Genomic DNA, 19,623 nt, shown 5'->3' with positions numbered 1-19,623 from the left:
TTAAAAAGCAACTCAAAACTCATCTGTTCAGGAAGGCTTTCAGCTCTACTTGATTTTATTACCCCTCTCTCAGTTTACCTCTGTGTCAAGATGCTCATGTAACCTGTGTGTGTGTGCTAGACCATCAATTATGTTGTCAGTTATGTTAAGGTTTTCTCTGAATTTACTATCTTACTCTTCTTTATTTATTTATTTGGTTTAGTTCAATGCTATATACTGTATACCCTGCTGTTCTTTCTTAAACTCTGTGAAGTGCCTTGAGCATGGGAAAGGCGCTAAATAAATAAAATGTATTATTATTATTATTAAAGTCAAGGAACGTAAGCCATCCTTGAATGCTGTACACTTTTTAAAATCCCGATAAAAAGGCTGAAGTATTCAGCTGCCAGTATATAGAGTAAGCCATCAAATGAGACTTTTGATTCTGATTGGTTCTTGAAGATGCCTTTATTTATCAGAATATTACAAAGATGTATTGTTGCCTCAATAGTGATGACTGCCAGTTAATCCAGCAGAGTTCAAAGGGAGGCATAATATATGGATTTCCGAATGTAGGCTCTTAGTGCACCACTGTTACAACTGAGGACTCCCTTACAGATATATTCATTAAATAGGAGCTGCATGTTTGCCATTCTTTATTCTTGGTTCTAAAGATATCACCCATCAAAAGCAAATATTTGTCTGTCATGCTGATGGGATAATGAATGTTTAATCCCATGAAGGTGATGTTCTTAAGCTCCCATTAACTTTCATCTGTCCAGAAAAAAAGTGTGTGATAACAATGCATTGAAGTTTTCACATCAGACAGTGAACCAACACAGAACATGTGATAAGGTAATCATAGTTCCCATCTACCTGATTGCAGGAACCTTCTATAAATAAAGAAGACACATCCCTTCAGGACTGATAATTACATGGATATATTTCCTAGTAATTTCATCTAAAAAAGAATTCTGAAGAGTGACATGCTGCTGCTTCTGTTAGTAAAAATTAGTCTTTAGGAAATATAGGCCAGACTGTCTCCTGCCATCATACTGAAGACGACTTACACTTTAACAGTAATGATACCCAACTCCTCAAGTACTCGACAGCTCGCAGAGAAATGTGCTTACACACTTTCTTTTATTCATGCCTCTTTCATGAAGATGTTAGCCAATGTAATATTTGATAATACTAACCTATATGCATTTACGTTATTGATAACTGTAGGTGCTTCTTCTTGGGCACTTTAAAGTTGAAAAAATGTTCCTTATAAATGGTCACTAAAAACCTAAATAGTCAAATTTAATATAAGAATAAAAATGTGTTCACCTGGTACAATATCTTCACATACTATTATTTCTTTTTGGGTTTAGAAGACATCCTTACACACATCTCTTTACATCTCCTCCAAACCATGGTCCTCGTAACCTCAGCAGAATGTTCCTCCTTCGTGATGCATTTGTTGTATAAGCTTCCTGCCATTTCCATTCGAGTCTCTTTTTTCATTTTTGTCCCAATGGCACTTTGTGTCACTAGTATTATGGTTATGTTACAACGCCAAAATTTGGAACGGGAATGATTGAACCAGCATCAGCCATTTGCTATTTCTCTTGGAATCTTCAATGCTTGACTGTACCATGGTGCACTATGGTGATATGTTAGTGTAGGCGGCTGACTTCAAGCAGTTCGGAACCAGAAAAAAATGTTTAACTTTCAATCATTCATTAATGGACAGGTGGATGCTTTGATACCTCGTCTCAATATTTTAATAGAATAGTAGATATGCATAATAATTCCGTATATGCAGTATTTATATAGGGTGGCATGGCGGCACAGTGGTTAGTGCTCCTTTATACCAAGAGCAATACCTCTGCATAATGCATCATTGTGACTGTGACAGCCAAGTCATTAGTTTTCTGTATTTATTTTGTAATTTTCTTGCTTTTTAGTTGTTCTGGTGTGTGTACAGACTATGGTATAGGTGCATATTTATCTATTTATTCTTTATTTATATATCTAGTTATGTATTTATATATTTAAAGAACTTCTGTAAAAAGTCAAATATAGATCTATCTATCTATCTATCTATCTATCTATCTATCTATCTATCTATCTATCTATCTATCTATCTATCTATCTATCTATCTATCTATCTATCTATCTATCTATCTATCTATCTATCTATCTATCTATCTATCTTCTTTCGGCTGCTCCCGTTAGGGGTTGCCACAGCGGATCATCTTCTTCCATATCTTTCTGTCCTCTGCACCTTGCTGTGTTACACTCATCACCTGCATGTCCTCTCTCACCACATCCATAAACCTTCACTTAGACCTTATTCTTTTCCTCTTCCCTGGCAGCTCTATCCTTAGCATCCTTCTTCCAATATACCCAGTATCTCTCCTCTGCACATGTCCAAACCAATGCAATCTTGCCTCTCTGACTTTGGCTCCCAACCATCCAACTTGAGCTGGCCCTCTAATGTACTCAGTTCTAATCCCATCCATGCTCATCACACCCAATGCAAATCTTAACATCTTTAACTCTGCTACCTCCAGCTCTGTCTCCTTGCTTTCGTGCCACCGTCTCCAACCCATATAATATTGCTGGTCTCACTACCATCCTGTAGACCTTCCCTTTCACTCTTGCTGATACCTGTCTGTCACAAATTACTCCTGACACTCTTCTCCACCTATTCCACCCTGCCTGCACTTTCTTTTTCACCTCTTTTCCACAATCCCCATTACTCTGTACTGTTGATCCCAAGTATTTAAACTCATCCACCTTCGTCAACTCTACTTCTTGAATCCTCACCATTCCACTGACCTCCCTCTCATTTACACACATGTATTCTGTCTTGTTCCTGCTGACCTTCATTTCTCTCCTCTCTAGAGCATATCTCCACCTCTCCAGGGTCTCCTCAACCTGCTCCCTACTATCACTACAGATCACAATGTCATCAGCAAACATCATAGTCCATGGGGACTCCTGTCTAATCTCATCTGTCAACCTGTCCATCACCATTGCAAATAAGAAAGGGCTCAGAGCTGATCCCTGATGTAATCCAACCTCCAACTTGAATGCATCCGTCACTCCTACCGCAGACCTTACCACTGTCACACTTCCCTTGTACATATCCTGTACAACTCTTATGTACTTCTCTGCCACTCCCGACTTCCTCATACAATACCACAACTCCTCTTGAGGCACCCTGTCATATGCTTTCTCCAGGTCCACAAAGACGCAATGCAACTCCTTCTGGCCTTCTCTAAACTTCTCCATCAACATCCTCAGAGCAAACATTGCATCTGTGGTGCTCTTTCTTGGCATGAAACCATACTGCTGCTCACAAATCATCACCTCACTACTTAACCTAGCGTCCACTACTCTTTCCCATAACTTCATGCTGTGGCTCATCAATTTTATCCCCCTGTAGTTACTACAGTCCTGCACATCCCCCTTATTCTTAAATATTGGCACCAGTACACTTCTTTTCCACTCCTCAGGCATCCTCTCACTTTCCAAGATTCCATTAAACAATCTGGTTAAAAGCTCCACTGCCATCTCTCCTAAACACCTCCATGCTTCCATAGGTATGTCATCTGGACCAACGGCCTTTCCATTTTTCATCCTCTTCATAGCTGTCCTTACTTCCTCCTTGCTAATCCGTTGCACTTCCTGATTCACTATCTACACATCATCCAACCTCTTCTCTCTCTCGTTCTCTTCATTCATCAGCCTCTCAAAGTACTCTTTCCATCTGCTGAACACACTCTCCTTGCTTGTGAGTACGTTTCCATCTTTATCCTTTATCACCCTAACCTACTGCACATCTTTCCCAGCTAGGCCCCTCTGTCTCGCCAATCGGTACAGGTCCTTTTCTCCCTCCTTAGTATCCAGCCTCTCATATACCTCATCATATGCCTTTTCTTTAGCCTTCACCACCTCTCTCTTCACCTTGCGCCTTATCTCCTTGTACTCTTTACTACTTTCTGCATCTCTCTAACTATTTCACTTCTTCTTTGCCATCCTCTTCCTCTGTATACTCTCCTGTATTTCCTCATTCCACCATCAGGTTTCCTTTTCCTCCTTCCTCTTTCCAGATGTCACGCCAAGCACCCTTCTTGCTGTCACCTTTGCTACATCTGTTGTAGTTTCCCAGCTGTCTGGTAACTCTTCACTGCCACCCAGTGCCTGTCTCATCTCCTCCCTAAACTCAACCTTGTAGTCTTCCTTTGTCAACTTCCACCATTTGATCATTGGCTCTGCCCTTACTCTCTTCCTCTTCTTGATCTCCAACGTCATCCTACAGACCACCATCCTATGCTGCTTAACTACACTTTCCCCTGCCACCACTTTGCAGTCTTCAATCTCCTTCAGATTGACTCTTCTGCAAAGGATGTAATCTACCTGTGTGCATCTTCTTCCACTCTTGTACGTAACCCTATGTTCCTTCCTCTTCTTAAAATATGTATTCACCACAGCCATGTCCATCCTTTTGGCAAAATCCACTATCTTCTGACCTTCTTCATTCCTCTCCATCACACCATACCTACCCATCACCTCCTCGTCTCCACTGTTCCCTTCACCAACATTCCCATTGAAATCCACTCCAATCACCACTTTCTGTCCCTTGGGTACACTGTTCATCACTTCATCCAACTCACTCCAAAAATCTTCTTTCTCACCCATTGCACACCCAACTTGCGGTGCATATGCACTAACAACATTCATCATCACACCTCCAATTTCCAGCTTCATAATCATTACTCTGCCAGACACTCTTTTCACCTCCAAAACACTCTTGACATACTGTTCCTTCAGAATAAATCCTACCCCATTTCTCCTCCTATCCACACCATAATAGAACAATTTGAATCCACCTCCAATCCACCTGGCCTTACTCCTCTTCCATTTAGTCTCTTGCACGCACAATATATCAACCTTCCTTCTCTCCATCATATGTTAACTCTCTCCCGTTACCAGTCATACTGCCAACATTCAAAGTTCCTACCCTCAGTTCCAATCTCTTTACTTTCCTCCTCTCCTCCTGCCTCCGGACACATCTCCCACCACTTCTTCTCCTTCTTTGGCCAACATTAGACCAATTTCTGCCAGCACTGTGTTGGATAACAGTACTGGTGGCAGTCGTTGTTAACAAGGGGCTCGACCGATCCGGTATGGAAATTTGTATTGTTGTCCACATATTGATTTGGCAAAATTTTACACCAGATACCCTTTCTGACGTAACCCTTCCCATTTAGCTGGGCTTGGGACCAGCACGAAGAAACACACTGGTTTGTGCATCCCCTGTGGCTGCGTTATCTATCTATCTATCTATCTATCTATCTATCTATCTATCTATCTATCTATCTATCTATCTATCTATCTATCTATCTATCTATCTATCTATCTATCTATCTATCTATCTATCTATCTATCTATCTATCTATCTATCTATCTATCTATCTATCTATCTATCACTGTCTTTAATGTTTTCAGTTTTTCTGTCAACTTATCACAGTGTCTTTTCATATATGATTGTGAATTATATAGTGCCTCTTCATGTCTGTGCTTTTCTTATATAGTACTTTAACATAACAATCTACCTATTTATTATATAGTGCCTTTTCATATCTATCTATCTATCTATCTATCTATCTATCTATCTATCTATCTATCTATCTATCTATCTATCTATCTATCTATCTATCTATCTATCTATCTATCTATCTATCTATCTATCTATCTATCTATCTATCTATCTACCTCTCAGCTTCAAAAAACTGTTTGAATTGAGGTGTAGTCATTTTGTGCAATTTTTTGTTTTAGAGTCTAAGTAAAATACTGAAATCCAAGTAGCAAACGCAGACCTCAGTTTGCACGTTTGCAGTGCACCTGCATGTCTTTGTTACATGTCATTTGGATTCGTAAAAAGCAATTTTATTGTTTGCAATGCGACACCTGTTGGAACGAAAAGTACAATGCATTTTATAACTAAATTGTTTGTGATGTTCCATCTATTGAAATGACAGAGATGTAGCATCCAGACAGACACACAGATACTTATCCTTTTATTAAGGTGGATTGATTTAGTCCATATTCTTGGTAATTTTTTAAACAGCTAGTTCAGTCCACATTTAAATATTCTTAGATTTATACAGTATATTGCACAAAATATAAGGGTGGATGTACGGCTAGATGAATATGTTTTTCACAAAATGTGATTAATGTCAATAGTTAAGGAAGCCCCTTATCAGCAGGTTGAATTCCTCGAGACTTGCCACATCCCATCACATCTCTTTGGTGTAAATTCACATCTCTGGATGCGAAGGTGTACCCTATAGCTGTCCATCCATTGGCTTAGACCAAAGTGATAGGGCCAGAGCCTGAGATTGAGCACCAGACAAGAGACAAGCTTAGACAGTACACCTGTGGTAATAAGTTAAATTCATCTTTATAGCTATTGCATGTTTTCCAATGCCTAAACAATGATTTGGGGGATTCCTTTTCATTGGTAACTTAGACTTCCAGTGTTTTGGTGTTGTGCTTTTCAGGTCTTTACTGCAATTTACCTGAATAAGTTTATGCTAATAAAATTAACCTTTGCTGACATAATTCCAAACCTGTAATTTGGTCTTCTAGCGGTAAATGCTTTTTTGGAAGTTGTTTAGTGATTTCTGTGATCACTGTTGTGGTTTTGTAAGCCAAAGACTGTGAAGATGTCTAACGGGACACTTTGAAGGAAAACCATTCTGCACTCTACAGAGTTGAAGACACATTTTAAGTAATTACAAGATCATGATCCAAAAGATGCCCGTGTCCTGTGTGAACTGCCAATGTTAAATCGGCTCAGCATGAGTAAGTGTGTCGAAGCGTCAGTGATTGTGCCGGTGGTATCTTGGCTCCCTGTCTACAGATGGCTCCAGCTCCACTGAATCAGCAAATATATAAATTAAGGTCAGAAAATGGACTAAATTCAGACCACTTCCTAACCACACATAAACTTAATAAGAGGATTATGAATTTTTTTGAAACTGTAATCCATCCAGCAGTATGACAATACTTAAACTACATTTACTTTCTTGGCTGATGCCTTTATCCAAGGTGACTTATAACATTTATGATAGAATTGGTTACATTTCTTTTGTTTTTCCAACTGGAGCACAAGCAGGTCAAGTGGCCTGGAGAGATTTAAGACCCACAAGTTCATGGTTTGAAGTCCAAAGCTTTAACCACTACACCACACTGCCTGCTTTATAAAATAATAAAAACAACCATTCACTGATTTTCTAATCATGTTTCTAAACAATCACAATCAATATATATGTCTGAAAAAGCATGTCAATTAAGAAATAAAAAAAATGTAACCACTCAGTCAGCCTGAGTTTTGAAGTTGCCCATAGCTGTATGCTTTCTTCAGTAAAAAACTAGTTCTTGCAAGTATGTTTAATAAAAACAAAAGGAGAATACATTCTGATAAGCACTTCTTTCTCTTTATTATGTTTGTTGGTTAATTTTCATGAATTTTAAAGTTTTCATGTTATATTTTAAAAAGCAAACTGCATGATTTATTTTTAAAAATACATTTTGATCCTTAGAATTTCAGGCACAGTGAAAGGAGTTTGGTTTTACAATAAAGAGCCGTAAACAATACATATGACAGTCATTCAGTGCTCTCTGGAATGTCAGTTTGAAAAAAGGCATCTTTCAGCTGATTTGGACCACCAGATTTACTTTCCAGAACCCTTCTGGGAAAAGTAGTTGTGGCAGGCGCATGTCAAAGCTGCTACAAAGATGATGAATTCCTTGAAGTCCACTTCTGAGTCTCCATTGTCGTCTAAGTCTTTCAAGATCTTGTCTACTGCATTTTTGTCATTAATACTCTACAAAGAAGGAACATATAATGTAGTGGGTGTTATTATTTATAAAGAAACTTTTACAAATCAAATCAAGTTGTTAAATACGGAACAGAATAATGGGGGTGTTCTAGTACCAAGTGTTATTAGAAAAATCATAATGTAATTAAAATGGAACTGAGCTGGCATATACTCTTTTTTCGTTAATATGATTAAATTTGTATGTTTTCATTGTGAAACACATATTTACTTCTTTGCAAACAATAAAATGTAGAAATTCATTGCTAAATAACAGACAACAAAGTGGGTTTTTTTGCATACATTGAAGTTCAGTTCACACTTATACTTCTTTTCTGGAGGTTGTCTATTGTGATAAAGAAAGCAGTGGTGTCTTCATCATGAAAATTCTGGTGTTGCCAAATGGATGATATCAGAGGGGGCGGAGCCAACATGAGAAGCTGTGCAAGAGGGTGTGTGTGTGAGCGTGCGATAGAGAGAGAAAGAGAGAGAGAGAGATGATCAAGTGCTCACAGAGCACAACTTACAAGACCTGCTCCTCTGCTTAAATCTATTGACCTAGATACATGGCCAGCTGTGATTTCCGGAAGGATCCTGACTTGGATAGGCTCACAAACCTGGGGAAATTTTGTGATGTGAGGCTGAGCCAGTGGCATGAATGTGTTGGCAAAAAACATATTATTGGAGCTGTGTATAAAGGGGCCATTTTCACACTATATTAGCATCAGTGATTATAAAATGTTAGTCAAATAACAGCATTAAAGAAATAAAAATCACACAAAATGAAGATCTACCAACATATTGTCAAAAAGTTCAACTTTAAATACTCAATACCCAAAGCAGAAATGCCAATGAATAATAATACATTTTCAATGTTTGTCCTGTTCCTAAGTAACTGACATGATTCATGATAGTGATGATGACTGCTCCAAAACAGCGAGATGTACAAGTTCACACACCTTTTAAATTGTGTCATAAATTCAACCAATGTGTCGTTTGAAAAGGGATCCAGCCTTCAAGTCCCAAGGTGGGATTGAAAAGTTCAGGCTGCAAAAAATCAAATGTGCCACAGGGCTAAAAGCCTAGACAAGAGATTGTGTTCAGCATATAATGGGAAACTGGAAAACAAAATGATTACGATGAAGATGAGTTTGTTAAAAAAAGTTTTCACAATACATTAAACTATTGAGAAGAGCTTGCTACTTATTTAATTTTTGGAAAATAGCAGGGGATGTTGGGAAGTGCCCATTTGCCCTAAATGAGATATCACTGAAAGAAAGATATTATTTTTTTTGTTGACATATGTCAATACATATCTGCATATATCCATTCACCCATCTATTTTCTGAACATGCTTTTTAAATAATATAATCATATCCAACTGTCTAGAGAGACAAACCTTGAGGAACACACTACACTACACTACACTACACTACACTACATTGCACACTACCCATTACAGGCCACATTCATACAGAAAACCATATTTACTCATATTCAACAAGAAACCTAATATGTCTTCTGGATGTGTACATAAACAAACTCAAACAGATGTAAAATTATAAACTTACGATCTACACATATATATAACATATAATATAATTCTCAGATCTGCTTAATCCTTTTCAGGGTTGTGGAGAGGCCATAACTTATCCCAGTAGCACTGGGCACAAGACAGGAAATAGGCCTAGACCAGATACCAGTCCATTACTAGGCCCACCTACACCCACAGGGCCAGTTTAGAGTCAACAGTTAACCTGACCTGCAAATATCTAGAGATGTGGGAGGAAAACTTGGCAGCTAAGAAGAAAGCTCAAAGAGACACAGGCCCTCTCATATCTATTTATATATTTATATTATAGCAGTCAGCAGACTGCTCTTTACAGGCAGGATTCCAAGGCAGTTGTCAACTCTTCACAGGCTGGATGGGAACTGATGTCCAAGTGGTCCAGTAAAAAAAGGGGATTGCATTGTTTAAAAAGCCTTTGGAGGATTTGAGAAACAGGGCAGAAACTTTCACAAAGAATAAATCAATAAATATAAGCCCCACACAGGCATGCTTGCTTTGGCTGCAGTGATGCTGAAGAATGTGACTGCAGGTGCTGATACAGTACTGACTGCTGTGTTCATGTTTTAGGGGAATAGCAGATTAGCCGTGTCTTGTTCCCAGATCACATTTGGCATTTCCCTTGGCTCATAACAACAGGAAAACTGAAGTAATCAGTCTCATTAGGCTTATAGATTATAGCATTGCTGTTCATTTTTTTCAGTAAAAAGGCCATTGCTGAGTTTAGCCACTATTAAGCATTTGCTTCAGTCCTTTAAACTCATTGCAATATTCATACATGTTTAACATGAGATGATAAACAAAATATAACAGATTTATTCAACAAAAAATAGATCAACATGTACAAGCCACTGTATTTAGTTATATCCTCATATATAAAACTATAGAAATGAAAGATGATTTATTTTCCTCCTTATATTTAAATACAATTATTAATCTTATTTTTGGGATTTGAGAAGTCTATCCTCACGGCAGCAGTGCTGGGTGGGATACCAACTTGGAAAGGGCAATAGCTTGCCACAGGATCCATTAACACCCACACTCATTTACAATAGGACTTTAGAGTCAGCAAATAACTTGACCTACGCACCTATGGGATGTGAGAGTAAAACTGGAACACCAATGAAAAATCACCACAGACAAAGGAAGAACATGAAATTCCAAACAGACAATGACAAAGCACGGAATTCAAAATCAGAGTACTGGACCTGTGAAGCAGCAGCTCATATTGTGCTGCCTACATCTCTCTCTCTCTATATATATATATATACAGTATATACAGTGTTTTTTGTGTTCATTATGTTTTGAACAAGTCCTAACACATCTCTGTTTATGTGATGAGGTGTGATTGTTGGAAAAGTGAAGTATTTTTTCAGCATAACAATCCTTGTGATAAACACTTGTAATTAAACTGGCGTAGTGACCTCTTTCAATAGAAATGTAAAGGAATTCAATGCGTCTGTTTATTTCTATTTCCATAGTGAATTGGATTGTGGGGAATACTGAGTTGATGTGGTTGTAGAATTCATTCAGATGGTTACTTTTTAATATGACGAATGTGGTATCGATGCAGTGTATCCAGGGTTTAAGTTTGAAATGAGTTAGAGCCACTCTTTCAAATCACTACAACACCAGATCAGCTAAGAGTCATGATAACAGAGATCCCATTGGCATGCCTTTTTTCTGTCTATAGAATGAAAGACATTATCGTTTTCATCTGTTCACATGAAACAGCCATTTATTAAACAAGACATTAAACAGACATTTATTAAACAAGGCCTATATAGGAGATACTGCAGACCTCAGCAAACAGTCGACTTCAGCTCAATCCCCCACCGCACTTACCACATCCTCCCTTATCATTGTGGTGTGTCAGAAAGTACAGCACGCATCCTGTCCAGATATAGGATCAAGATAGCGCACAAACCGGTAGACACTTTATATATGGAGTGTCCTTTTCAATGGCAAAAGCAAAAAGTTGACCACAGAGACAAGAAACTCAGTTTACAGCATTCCATGCAGTGTATGCTGTGCTGTATACGTGGGACAAACATCTAAATCACTCGCAAGACGTATACAGGAACATCGCAATATTGTCAGAAAGACCCACAGTCTCTGATTTACATACATACAAGTACCACCGGACAAACGTTTAACGGGGACACTGTGAAAGTAAAATTCAGGGCCAGTACTAAGAGTGCCATAAACAGATACTTACACTTGAACCCAGCATATGCAGGCTTAAAAAGAAAAACATCTAAATAATAAAAAAAGACTTTATGACCAACACCTTCCGAACACAACCTTATTAATACCCCCCTACAACCTCTCCCTCCATCCCCACCCTTCACCAGCTATATATTACCTTTGATTCCTGTATACAGTGCATCCGGAAAGTATTCACAGCGCATCACTTTTTCCACATTTTGTTATGCTACAGCCTTATTCCAAAATAGATTAAATTCATTTTGTTCCTCAGAATTCTACACACAACACCCCATAATGACAACGTGAAAAAAGTTTACTTGAGGTTTTTGCAAATTTATTAAAAATAAAAAAACTGAGAAATCCCATGTACATAAGTATTCACAGCCTTTGCTCAATACTTTGTTGCTGCATCTTTGGCAGCAATTACAGCCTCAAGTCTTTTTGAATATGATGCCACTAGCTTGGCACACCTATCCTTGGCCAGTTTCGCCCATTCCTCTTTGCAGCACCTCTCATGCTCCATCAGGTTGGATGGGAAGCGTTAGTGCACAGCCATTTTAAGATCTCTCCAGAGATGTTCAATCGGATTCAAGTCTGAGCCACTCAAGGACATTCACAGAGTTGTCCTGAAGCCACTCCTTTGATATCTTGGCTGTGTGCTTAGGGTCGTTGTCCTGCTGAAAGATGAACCGTCGCCCCAGTCTGAGGTCAAGCGTGCTCTGGAGCAGGTTTTCATCCAGGATGTCTTTGTACATTGCTGCAGTCATCTTTCCCTTTATCCTGACTAGTCTCCGAGTTCCTGCCGCTGAAAAACATCCCCACAGCATGATGCTGTCACCACCATGCTTCTGGTGATGAGCGATGCCTGGTTTCCTCCAAACGTGACGCCTGGCATTCACACCAAAGAGTTCAATCTTTGTCTCATCAGACCAGAGAATTTTCTTTCTCATGGTCTGAGAGTCCTTCAGGTGCCTTTTGGCAAACTCCAGGCGGGCTGCCATGTGCCTGTTACTAAGGAGTGGCTTCCGTCTGGACACTCTACCATACAGGCCTGATTGGTGGATTGCTGCAGAGATGGTTGTCCTTCTGGAAGGTTCTCCTCTCTCCACAGAGGACCTCTGGAGCTCTGACAGAGTGACCATCGGGTTCTTGGTCACCTCCCGGACTATGGCCCTTCTCCGATCGCTCAGTTTACATGGCCGGCCAGCTCTAGGAAGAGTCCTGGTGGTTTGGAACTTCTTTCACTTACGGATGATGGAGGCCACTGTGCTCATTGGGACCTTCAAAGCAGCAGAAATTTTTCTGTAACCTTCCCCAGATTTGTGCCTCGAGACAATTCTGTCTCGGAGGTCTACAGACAATTCCTTTGACTTCATGCTTGGTTTGTGCTCTGACATGAACTGTCAACTGTGGGACCTTATATAGACAGGTGTGTGCCTTTCCAAATCATGTCCAATCAACTGAATTTACCACAGGTGGACTCCAATGAAGCTGCAGAAACATCTCAAGGATGATCAGGGGAAACAGGATGCACCTGAGCTCAATTTTGAGCTTCATGGCAAAGGTTGTGAATACTTATGTACATGTGCTTTCTCAATTTTTTTATTTTTTTTTAATAAATTTGCAAAAACCTCAAGTAAACTTTTTTCACATTGTCATTATGGGGTGCTGTGTGTAGAATTCTAAGGAAAAAAATTAATTTAATCCATTTTGGAATAAGGCTGTAACATAACAAAATGTGGAAAAAGTGATGCGCTGTGAATACTTTCCGGATGCACTGTATGTCTAATCATTTTTCTCTAATGACTCCTGGCAAGTTGTTAAAAGCTCAGGAATAAAAAAATGTTTCAAGATATGTGACTCATTTTCTCCCTTTGTGGATTTCTAGCTACAAATATGCAAACCGTATCACAGTAACACCTACTAATGTGACCACCTGTGTAAGGTGACCACTGTTCCTTGGTCCCTTCAGAAACAGGGAGTTTTATACAGCAAAATGTTTATATAAAGTGACCACCTGCCTATTGTGACCATTAACCACCTCTCCTTGATCTCTAGGAAGAAAATCATCTTGGCTATAGTGACCAGGTAAAAAAGAATTTAGGAAAACATAAAAATTTGGTCCCTTTATTCACTGTAGGTGTAATAAATCATGTTAGAGCTTCTGGAAGGGATAGGTTTCCAGGAAACTACTGGAATAGCCCTAACTCCCCACCCCTCTTCTTACTTTCATTTACTCGTGGAATTCTTGTCAACACATGACTCTATGTTGCTTCCTTGGATTACTCATTTCATTCGAATTTCTTTGAATCTCACTCCTTGCGCAACTGAATTTTGTAACCATCTCCTCAGTTTTAACCGTGATTTAAAACGAGACAGTTCTGTGCTTCATCTAAAATGTCTAAGAAGGGGTATAAAGAGCTTAGTCTGCACCAGAAGTGTGACTTGTTACATTTTTTGGAGTGCCTCAGTGAAAGAAAAACTGTGGAGGAGTTCGGTGTCAGTAAAGCTACTGTAAACAATAAAAAGAAGCGGAAGTCCGAGTATTTAGATCGTCTTATAAAAGAAATGATGAAATGAGCCAAAAGAAGAGAGTGAGTCCCTATGATACGATTAATGAACTAACTCTTAATTGGTTCTCGAAAATGAGAGGAATAAACATGAGAGTGTCTGGACCTATTCTGCAGGAAGTAGCCTTGAAATTTGCTACTTCATTCAAAAAAAGAATTAAAATTAAAATATTTTTTCTGTGTTTTTTGCAGCTAATATTTAATGTTTTTAATAATTATTATTACTACCAGTCACATACATATTGTATTCATACGACATAAGATTTGTTCAATATGGTTTCTCGAAATTTGTCACTGTATAAATGGAAAATTCCCTTTTTTTCTTCAATATTAGTACTTTTTTGTTTTTCCTTCTTTGTTAGTAATAAATAATGTTTTCATGCTTCCCTTTGAATTTTTATTCCATAGAGTCTTGATTTTTCCTTTCATATGTGTTTCTTTGGTTAAGGTGACCATTTTAGGTCAGTCCCTTGAGTGGTCACTATAAGCAGGTTTTAATGTGTATACATATATATATATATATATATATATATATATATATATATATATATATATATATATGGAAGAGAAGGTCTGTGATACGGTTTGCATATTTGCAGTTGGAGATCCACGAAGGGAGAAAAAACGAATCACGTATCATAAAATAGTTTTATTCCTGAGCTTTCAACCCCTATCAGGGGTCTTCATCAGAGGATAATGCTTAGACTTACAAGAATCAAAGGCAATATATAGTATTCCATGCAATTCTTGCTCAGCTGTATACATAGGACAAACGTCAAAAAGAATCTCAACACGTGTACAGGAACATCGCAATGCCGTCAGAAGAAAGGACGCACTATCTTTGATATATGCACATACTAAATCGACAGGACACACATTCAACTGGGACAACGTAAAAGTAAAATTTAAGGCCAGTACAAAAAGTGCCAGAGAGTTGGCCGAGTCTTGGGTATCAGATGAAAACGCCATCAACAGACACTTGGACATAAATCCAGCATATGCCAACTTAATTATAATTATTTAATAATTAATTCATTACATTTATATAGCACTTTCCTCAGTACTCAAAGCGCTATCCACACAGGGAGGAACCGGGATGTGAACCCACAATCTACCACAGTCTCCTTACTGCAAAGCAGCAGCACTACCACTGTGCCACCTGTGAGGACAAGAAGGACATATACACAATAATTAAACTATACAACCCCCCCCCCTTGATCATACTGACTTAGTCACCTCCACCACTGAATGTGTTGCTATATATTGCCTTTGATTCTTGTAAGTCTAAGCATTATCCTCTGATGAAGACCCCTGATAGGGGTTGAAAGCTCAGGAATAAAACTATTTTATGATACGTGATTCGTTTTTTCTCCCTTCGTGGATCTCCAACTGCATATATATATGTATATATATATATATACAGTGGAACCTCGAGATACGATCACCTCTGTATACGAGAAATTCAAAATACGAGGAAAGTATGAGCGAAAAATTCAGATCTAAATACGAGCATTGGCTCGCGTAACGAGCCACGAGCCAGGCTGTGGGTATAGCTCGCGGCTTAGCGAGGGGGCGTGGTAGCTGTTGCGAGCCGCGATCTGCGGTGTCTGCGTTTCTCACTTAAGTGCACAGGTGGGAAACTGCCCACATCCATGATTGTTCCTGTGGCTGATGGGCTGCAGCTGCCATGTCCTCCCCGCATATATAGAGAAGCGCGAGCCGGTTAAGGGGGAGAAGAAGTAAAAGAAAAGAGAGGAGAGAGAACGGAGGTTGCGGCAGGCGGGCAGGCGGGCAGGCGGGCGGTCGGACGGGCGGGCGGGCGGGCGTAGGAAGGAAGTCGGTGCGGGAGAGCAAGGGAGTGCAGGCTCGCGTGTAGCTGAACAGTGAGCTGAACAGGCGAGCCAAACAGCTGAAGCAGGACGGTGTAGAGAAGGTCAGCTGCATTAAGAGTGTCTCGCCTGTTGCAGAGCCCGCATGGGAGAAGCAGGTGAGACGCTGACGCTAACAGAGAAGAAGCACCGGGGATTGTCATCTGTTTTTTAAAGACTGCATCCTTTTGACGTTTTAACCTCGTGTTAAAGGATTGTTATTCTTGTGTATTTTAAACCTCCACTTCACAACTGTTTTAAGGATTATTTATTTAAAGATTTATTGAATGCTCTACTGCACTTTGGACACCTGTTTTGATTCTTTTAATAATCAGTTATATTATTTACCAGTGTTATTTATTAAAGGTAGACTACAGTATATATAATTTATTAGTGTTATTTGTTAGGAAAATTGATTTTTATGTTAATATATTTGGGGTGCGGAACGGATTAACTGGATTTCCATTTTTTTCAATGGGGAAGTTTGTTCTAGATACGAGAAATTCGCTATACAAGCTCAGTGCTGGAACGAATTAAACTCGTATCTAGAGGTTCCACTGTATATATATATATATATATATATATATATATATATATATATATATATATATGCACATGTATACTGTATATGCACAGGATATACACATAAAGACACATTTAAAATATATAATGAATTCAGTTCCAATTCTTTAGGCTTGGTTTTATACACCTCCATTATGCTCAAGTATTTTCCCAATTCTTATAGATGAAAACATGTTAAGGTAAAAAGGAACACTTACTTTGTTTCTGTACTATAATTCTTTAGTGTGTAGAATGAGCTTTGCCTTTTCTACATCATCTCTTAATGTCTGAAGTATACTCTTTGTGTTATATATTGACATTTTTAAATCTAAACGATTGTGTGTAAACTAACATGAAAAACTCTTCTTAACAATAAATGTTGATTATTGATAATAAGCTGCATTTATTGTTAACAAGAAGAACTTTCTGTCCATAAAAATTTAATCTAAGTCAAAATAAGCCAAATTTCTTTGCCATTCTGTTTGTACCTTGAGAAAGTTTGGTAGCTCAGCATCCATTAGAGTCTTGAGTTCTCCTTTGGTGAGAGTTTGGTTATTGCCTTCCGCTCCGGAGTACTGGTCAAACACCTTGATGATCATGGCCATTGCAGTTTCCAGCTGAGACATCTTGGCAGATTTCTGTTACAGACACAGCCTAAAGACAGAAGATGTGATTGGAAAGGTGGCGAGCAAGTACAGGGCAACAATGGCACTCACGCTTTTATATACAGTACAGCAGGTGGTGGTGCCTTAAGGTTTTGTCTTATGTTTCAAAGGTTTCTTTTTTATCAAGAGCAAACAGTTTGTGCCAGTAGGAGCAATGTGATAGAACAGATAAAAAAAGAAAAAGAAAAAGCACCATACAGCTTTGTCGTTAGGGTGTGCGTGCACACAAATTACCCAACGTCCATCCACTAAGTACATAGAAACCCATGTGTACTGTCTACAAGTTTTATTCTTTAGTCAATGTCTTAAGTGTATGGTTAAGATTTTACAATTTGGTTGGATTTACACTTTATGTGAATGTCCAATTAAAATTACAGATGTGTATTAGAAAAGCTTATGATATGCATTCAATAACAAGCATTTTAAAATCATTTTTAAATCTATCTATCTATCTATCTATCTATCTATCTATCTATCTATCTATCTATCTATCTATCTATCTATCTATCTATCTATCTATCTATCTATCTATCTATCTATCTATCTATCTTATTTTTTTTTAATTTTGTGGGGGTGACTATGGTTTAATGTGCATCACCAACTTGCCATCATTCATCCAACATTATTGAACTCACTTAATGCTGCCTCAAATTGTGGGGACCTGGGTCACAGCAGTATAGGGTGCAAGGCCAAAACAAACCTTAGCTGTATAGCTGCTACTGATAAAATAAAATCTTCTTCTTCTTCTTTCGGCTGCTCCCATTATGGGTTGCCACAGTGGATCATCTTTTTCCATATCTTCCTGTCCTCTGCATCTTGCTCTGTTTCACCCACAAACTGCATGTCCTCTCTCACCACATCCATAAACCTTCTTTTAGGCCTTAAATAATAATATAATATTTTTCAGGCAGAATAATTATTAGAATTATGATTATAATTATTCTTGTCAATCTTTTCTGAGATACATATGCAGTTTTAAAAATTGTCTCTCTAATTTTTTGTTGTACCAGAAATAAATGAATTGTGAGGTGGTGCTACTGAAGTAACTCATATCAGACAAGTATAAATCATATGTAAATCTTTTTTGTTTCAAACACTAAAAGATAAAAATAAAACATAAATGGGAAGTTTAATATGAGAAATGAAAAAATTTAAAATCACCAAAATCACAAAAATCAAAAGTTAAGATGAAGTACTTAATGGTTAAACCACATTGCATATATTCCAAAATGGAGCTGGTGCCATATAATGCTCACCAACAATATCAGTCAATATAAAAACATAAAAATAACTTTAAATAATACATAATAATAAATAAAAAAATGTTATGCTATTTCTTATTCTGGATCAGGGGTCCCCAGCTCTGGTCCTCGAGGGCCCCTGTGGCTGAAGGTTTTCATTCTAACCCTTTTCTTAATTAGTGACCTGTTTTTTGCTGCTAATTAACTTCTTTTGAATTCATTTTAATTGACTTGCTCATGAGGACTCCTCATTAGACCCCATTATTGCTTCTTTTTCCTTAATTAGCAGCCAAACAATAATGAGATACAAAATGAGCTAAAACATGACCAGCAAACTGTGAACATCATACAAAATCTGAAAATAAAGAAAGATGAAGGTTTCAGGAATGTTGATCTGCTCAAGTCCTCATAACATTTAGACAGTGCTCTTAGAAATGAAACTCAAGAATTTCTGAAATGTCTGCTATTGCACAGTGAGAGCAGCAACAAGCCATGGAATTAAAGAACAGGTTGAATTACCAACAAGAATCAGAGCCTAATTAAGAAACTGGTTGGAGTGAAATTGGTTGGAGTTCGAGGCAATGACTTAGTTGGTCTTCTGTGGGCTCCCTCACTTCACATTTCATTTCTGTTTGGGTGCCATTTAAAGAAAGAAATTAAGCAATTCAGGGGAACAAGGAAGAAATTCAGGGGTACAAATATTAAAAAACAACTCAATTAAAATGAATGCAAAAGAAGCAAAAACAGGTCACTAATTAAGAAAATGGTTAGAATGAAAACCAGCAGCCACTGGGGCCCTCCAGAACCGGAGTTTGGGACCCCTGCTCTAGATCCTGTCATCTTGATTTGAGATGACAACTACATCAGCATCCCAGGACTTTCAAATGTAATGGAGAATGTGCTATTGTGGGAATGACACTGTTCTCCAGTATGAAACTGGATCACCTGGCAGTGAGAGGCAATAGTCCTCAAAGTAAAAGGAATTAAGATGAGAATCCAAAAAATGGGAACAAAAAAATTGAGGTCTTTATTGCTGCATAATCAGAGGATGCTACTACCTCTTTTGTTTTCATCCTCTCTCATG

General features: G+C 38.3%; 1 protein-coding gene across 1 annotated transcript; it reads right to left on the bottom strand.

The window, feature by feature from the left end:
• Window positions 1–7,525: 7,525 nt before the first annotated feature.
• LOC114652639 (protein S100-P-like) lies at window positions 7,526–17,346 on the bottom strand. Its single transcript, XM_028802993.2, has 2 exons — window positions 17,122–17,346; window positions 7,526–7,868 (listed from the first exon to the last, which is right to left on the bottom strand). Exons 1-2 carry the CDS (start codon window positions 17,257–17,259, stop codon window positions 7,716–7,718), a joined length of 291 nt encoding a protein of 96 aa, XP_028658826.1. The 5' UTR covers window positions 17,260–17,346; the 3' UTR covers window positions 7,526–7,715.
• Between the last annotated feature and the right edge of the window lie 2,277 nt (window positions 17,347–19,623).

This window comes from Erpetoichthys calabaricus, chromosome 5, assembly GCF_900747795.2.
Source record: "Erpetoichthys calabaricus chromosome 5, fErpCal1.3, whole genome shotgun sequence".
NCBI classification, from domain to species: Eukaryota; Metazoa; Chordata; class Cladistia; order Polypteriformes; family Polypteridae; genus Erpetoichthys; species Erpetoichthys calabaricus.
The sequence above is the reverse complement of the archived record's forward strand: the minus strand, read 5'-3'. Positions and strand labels throughout refer to the sequence as shown.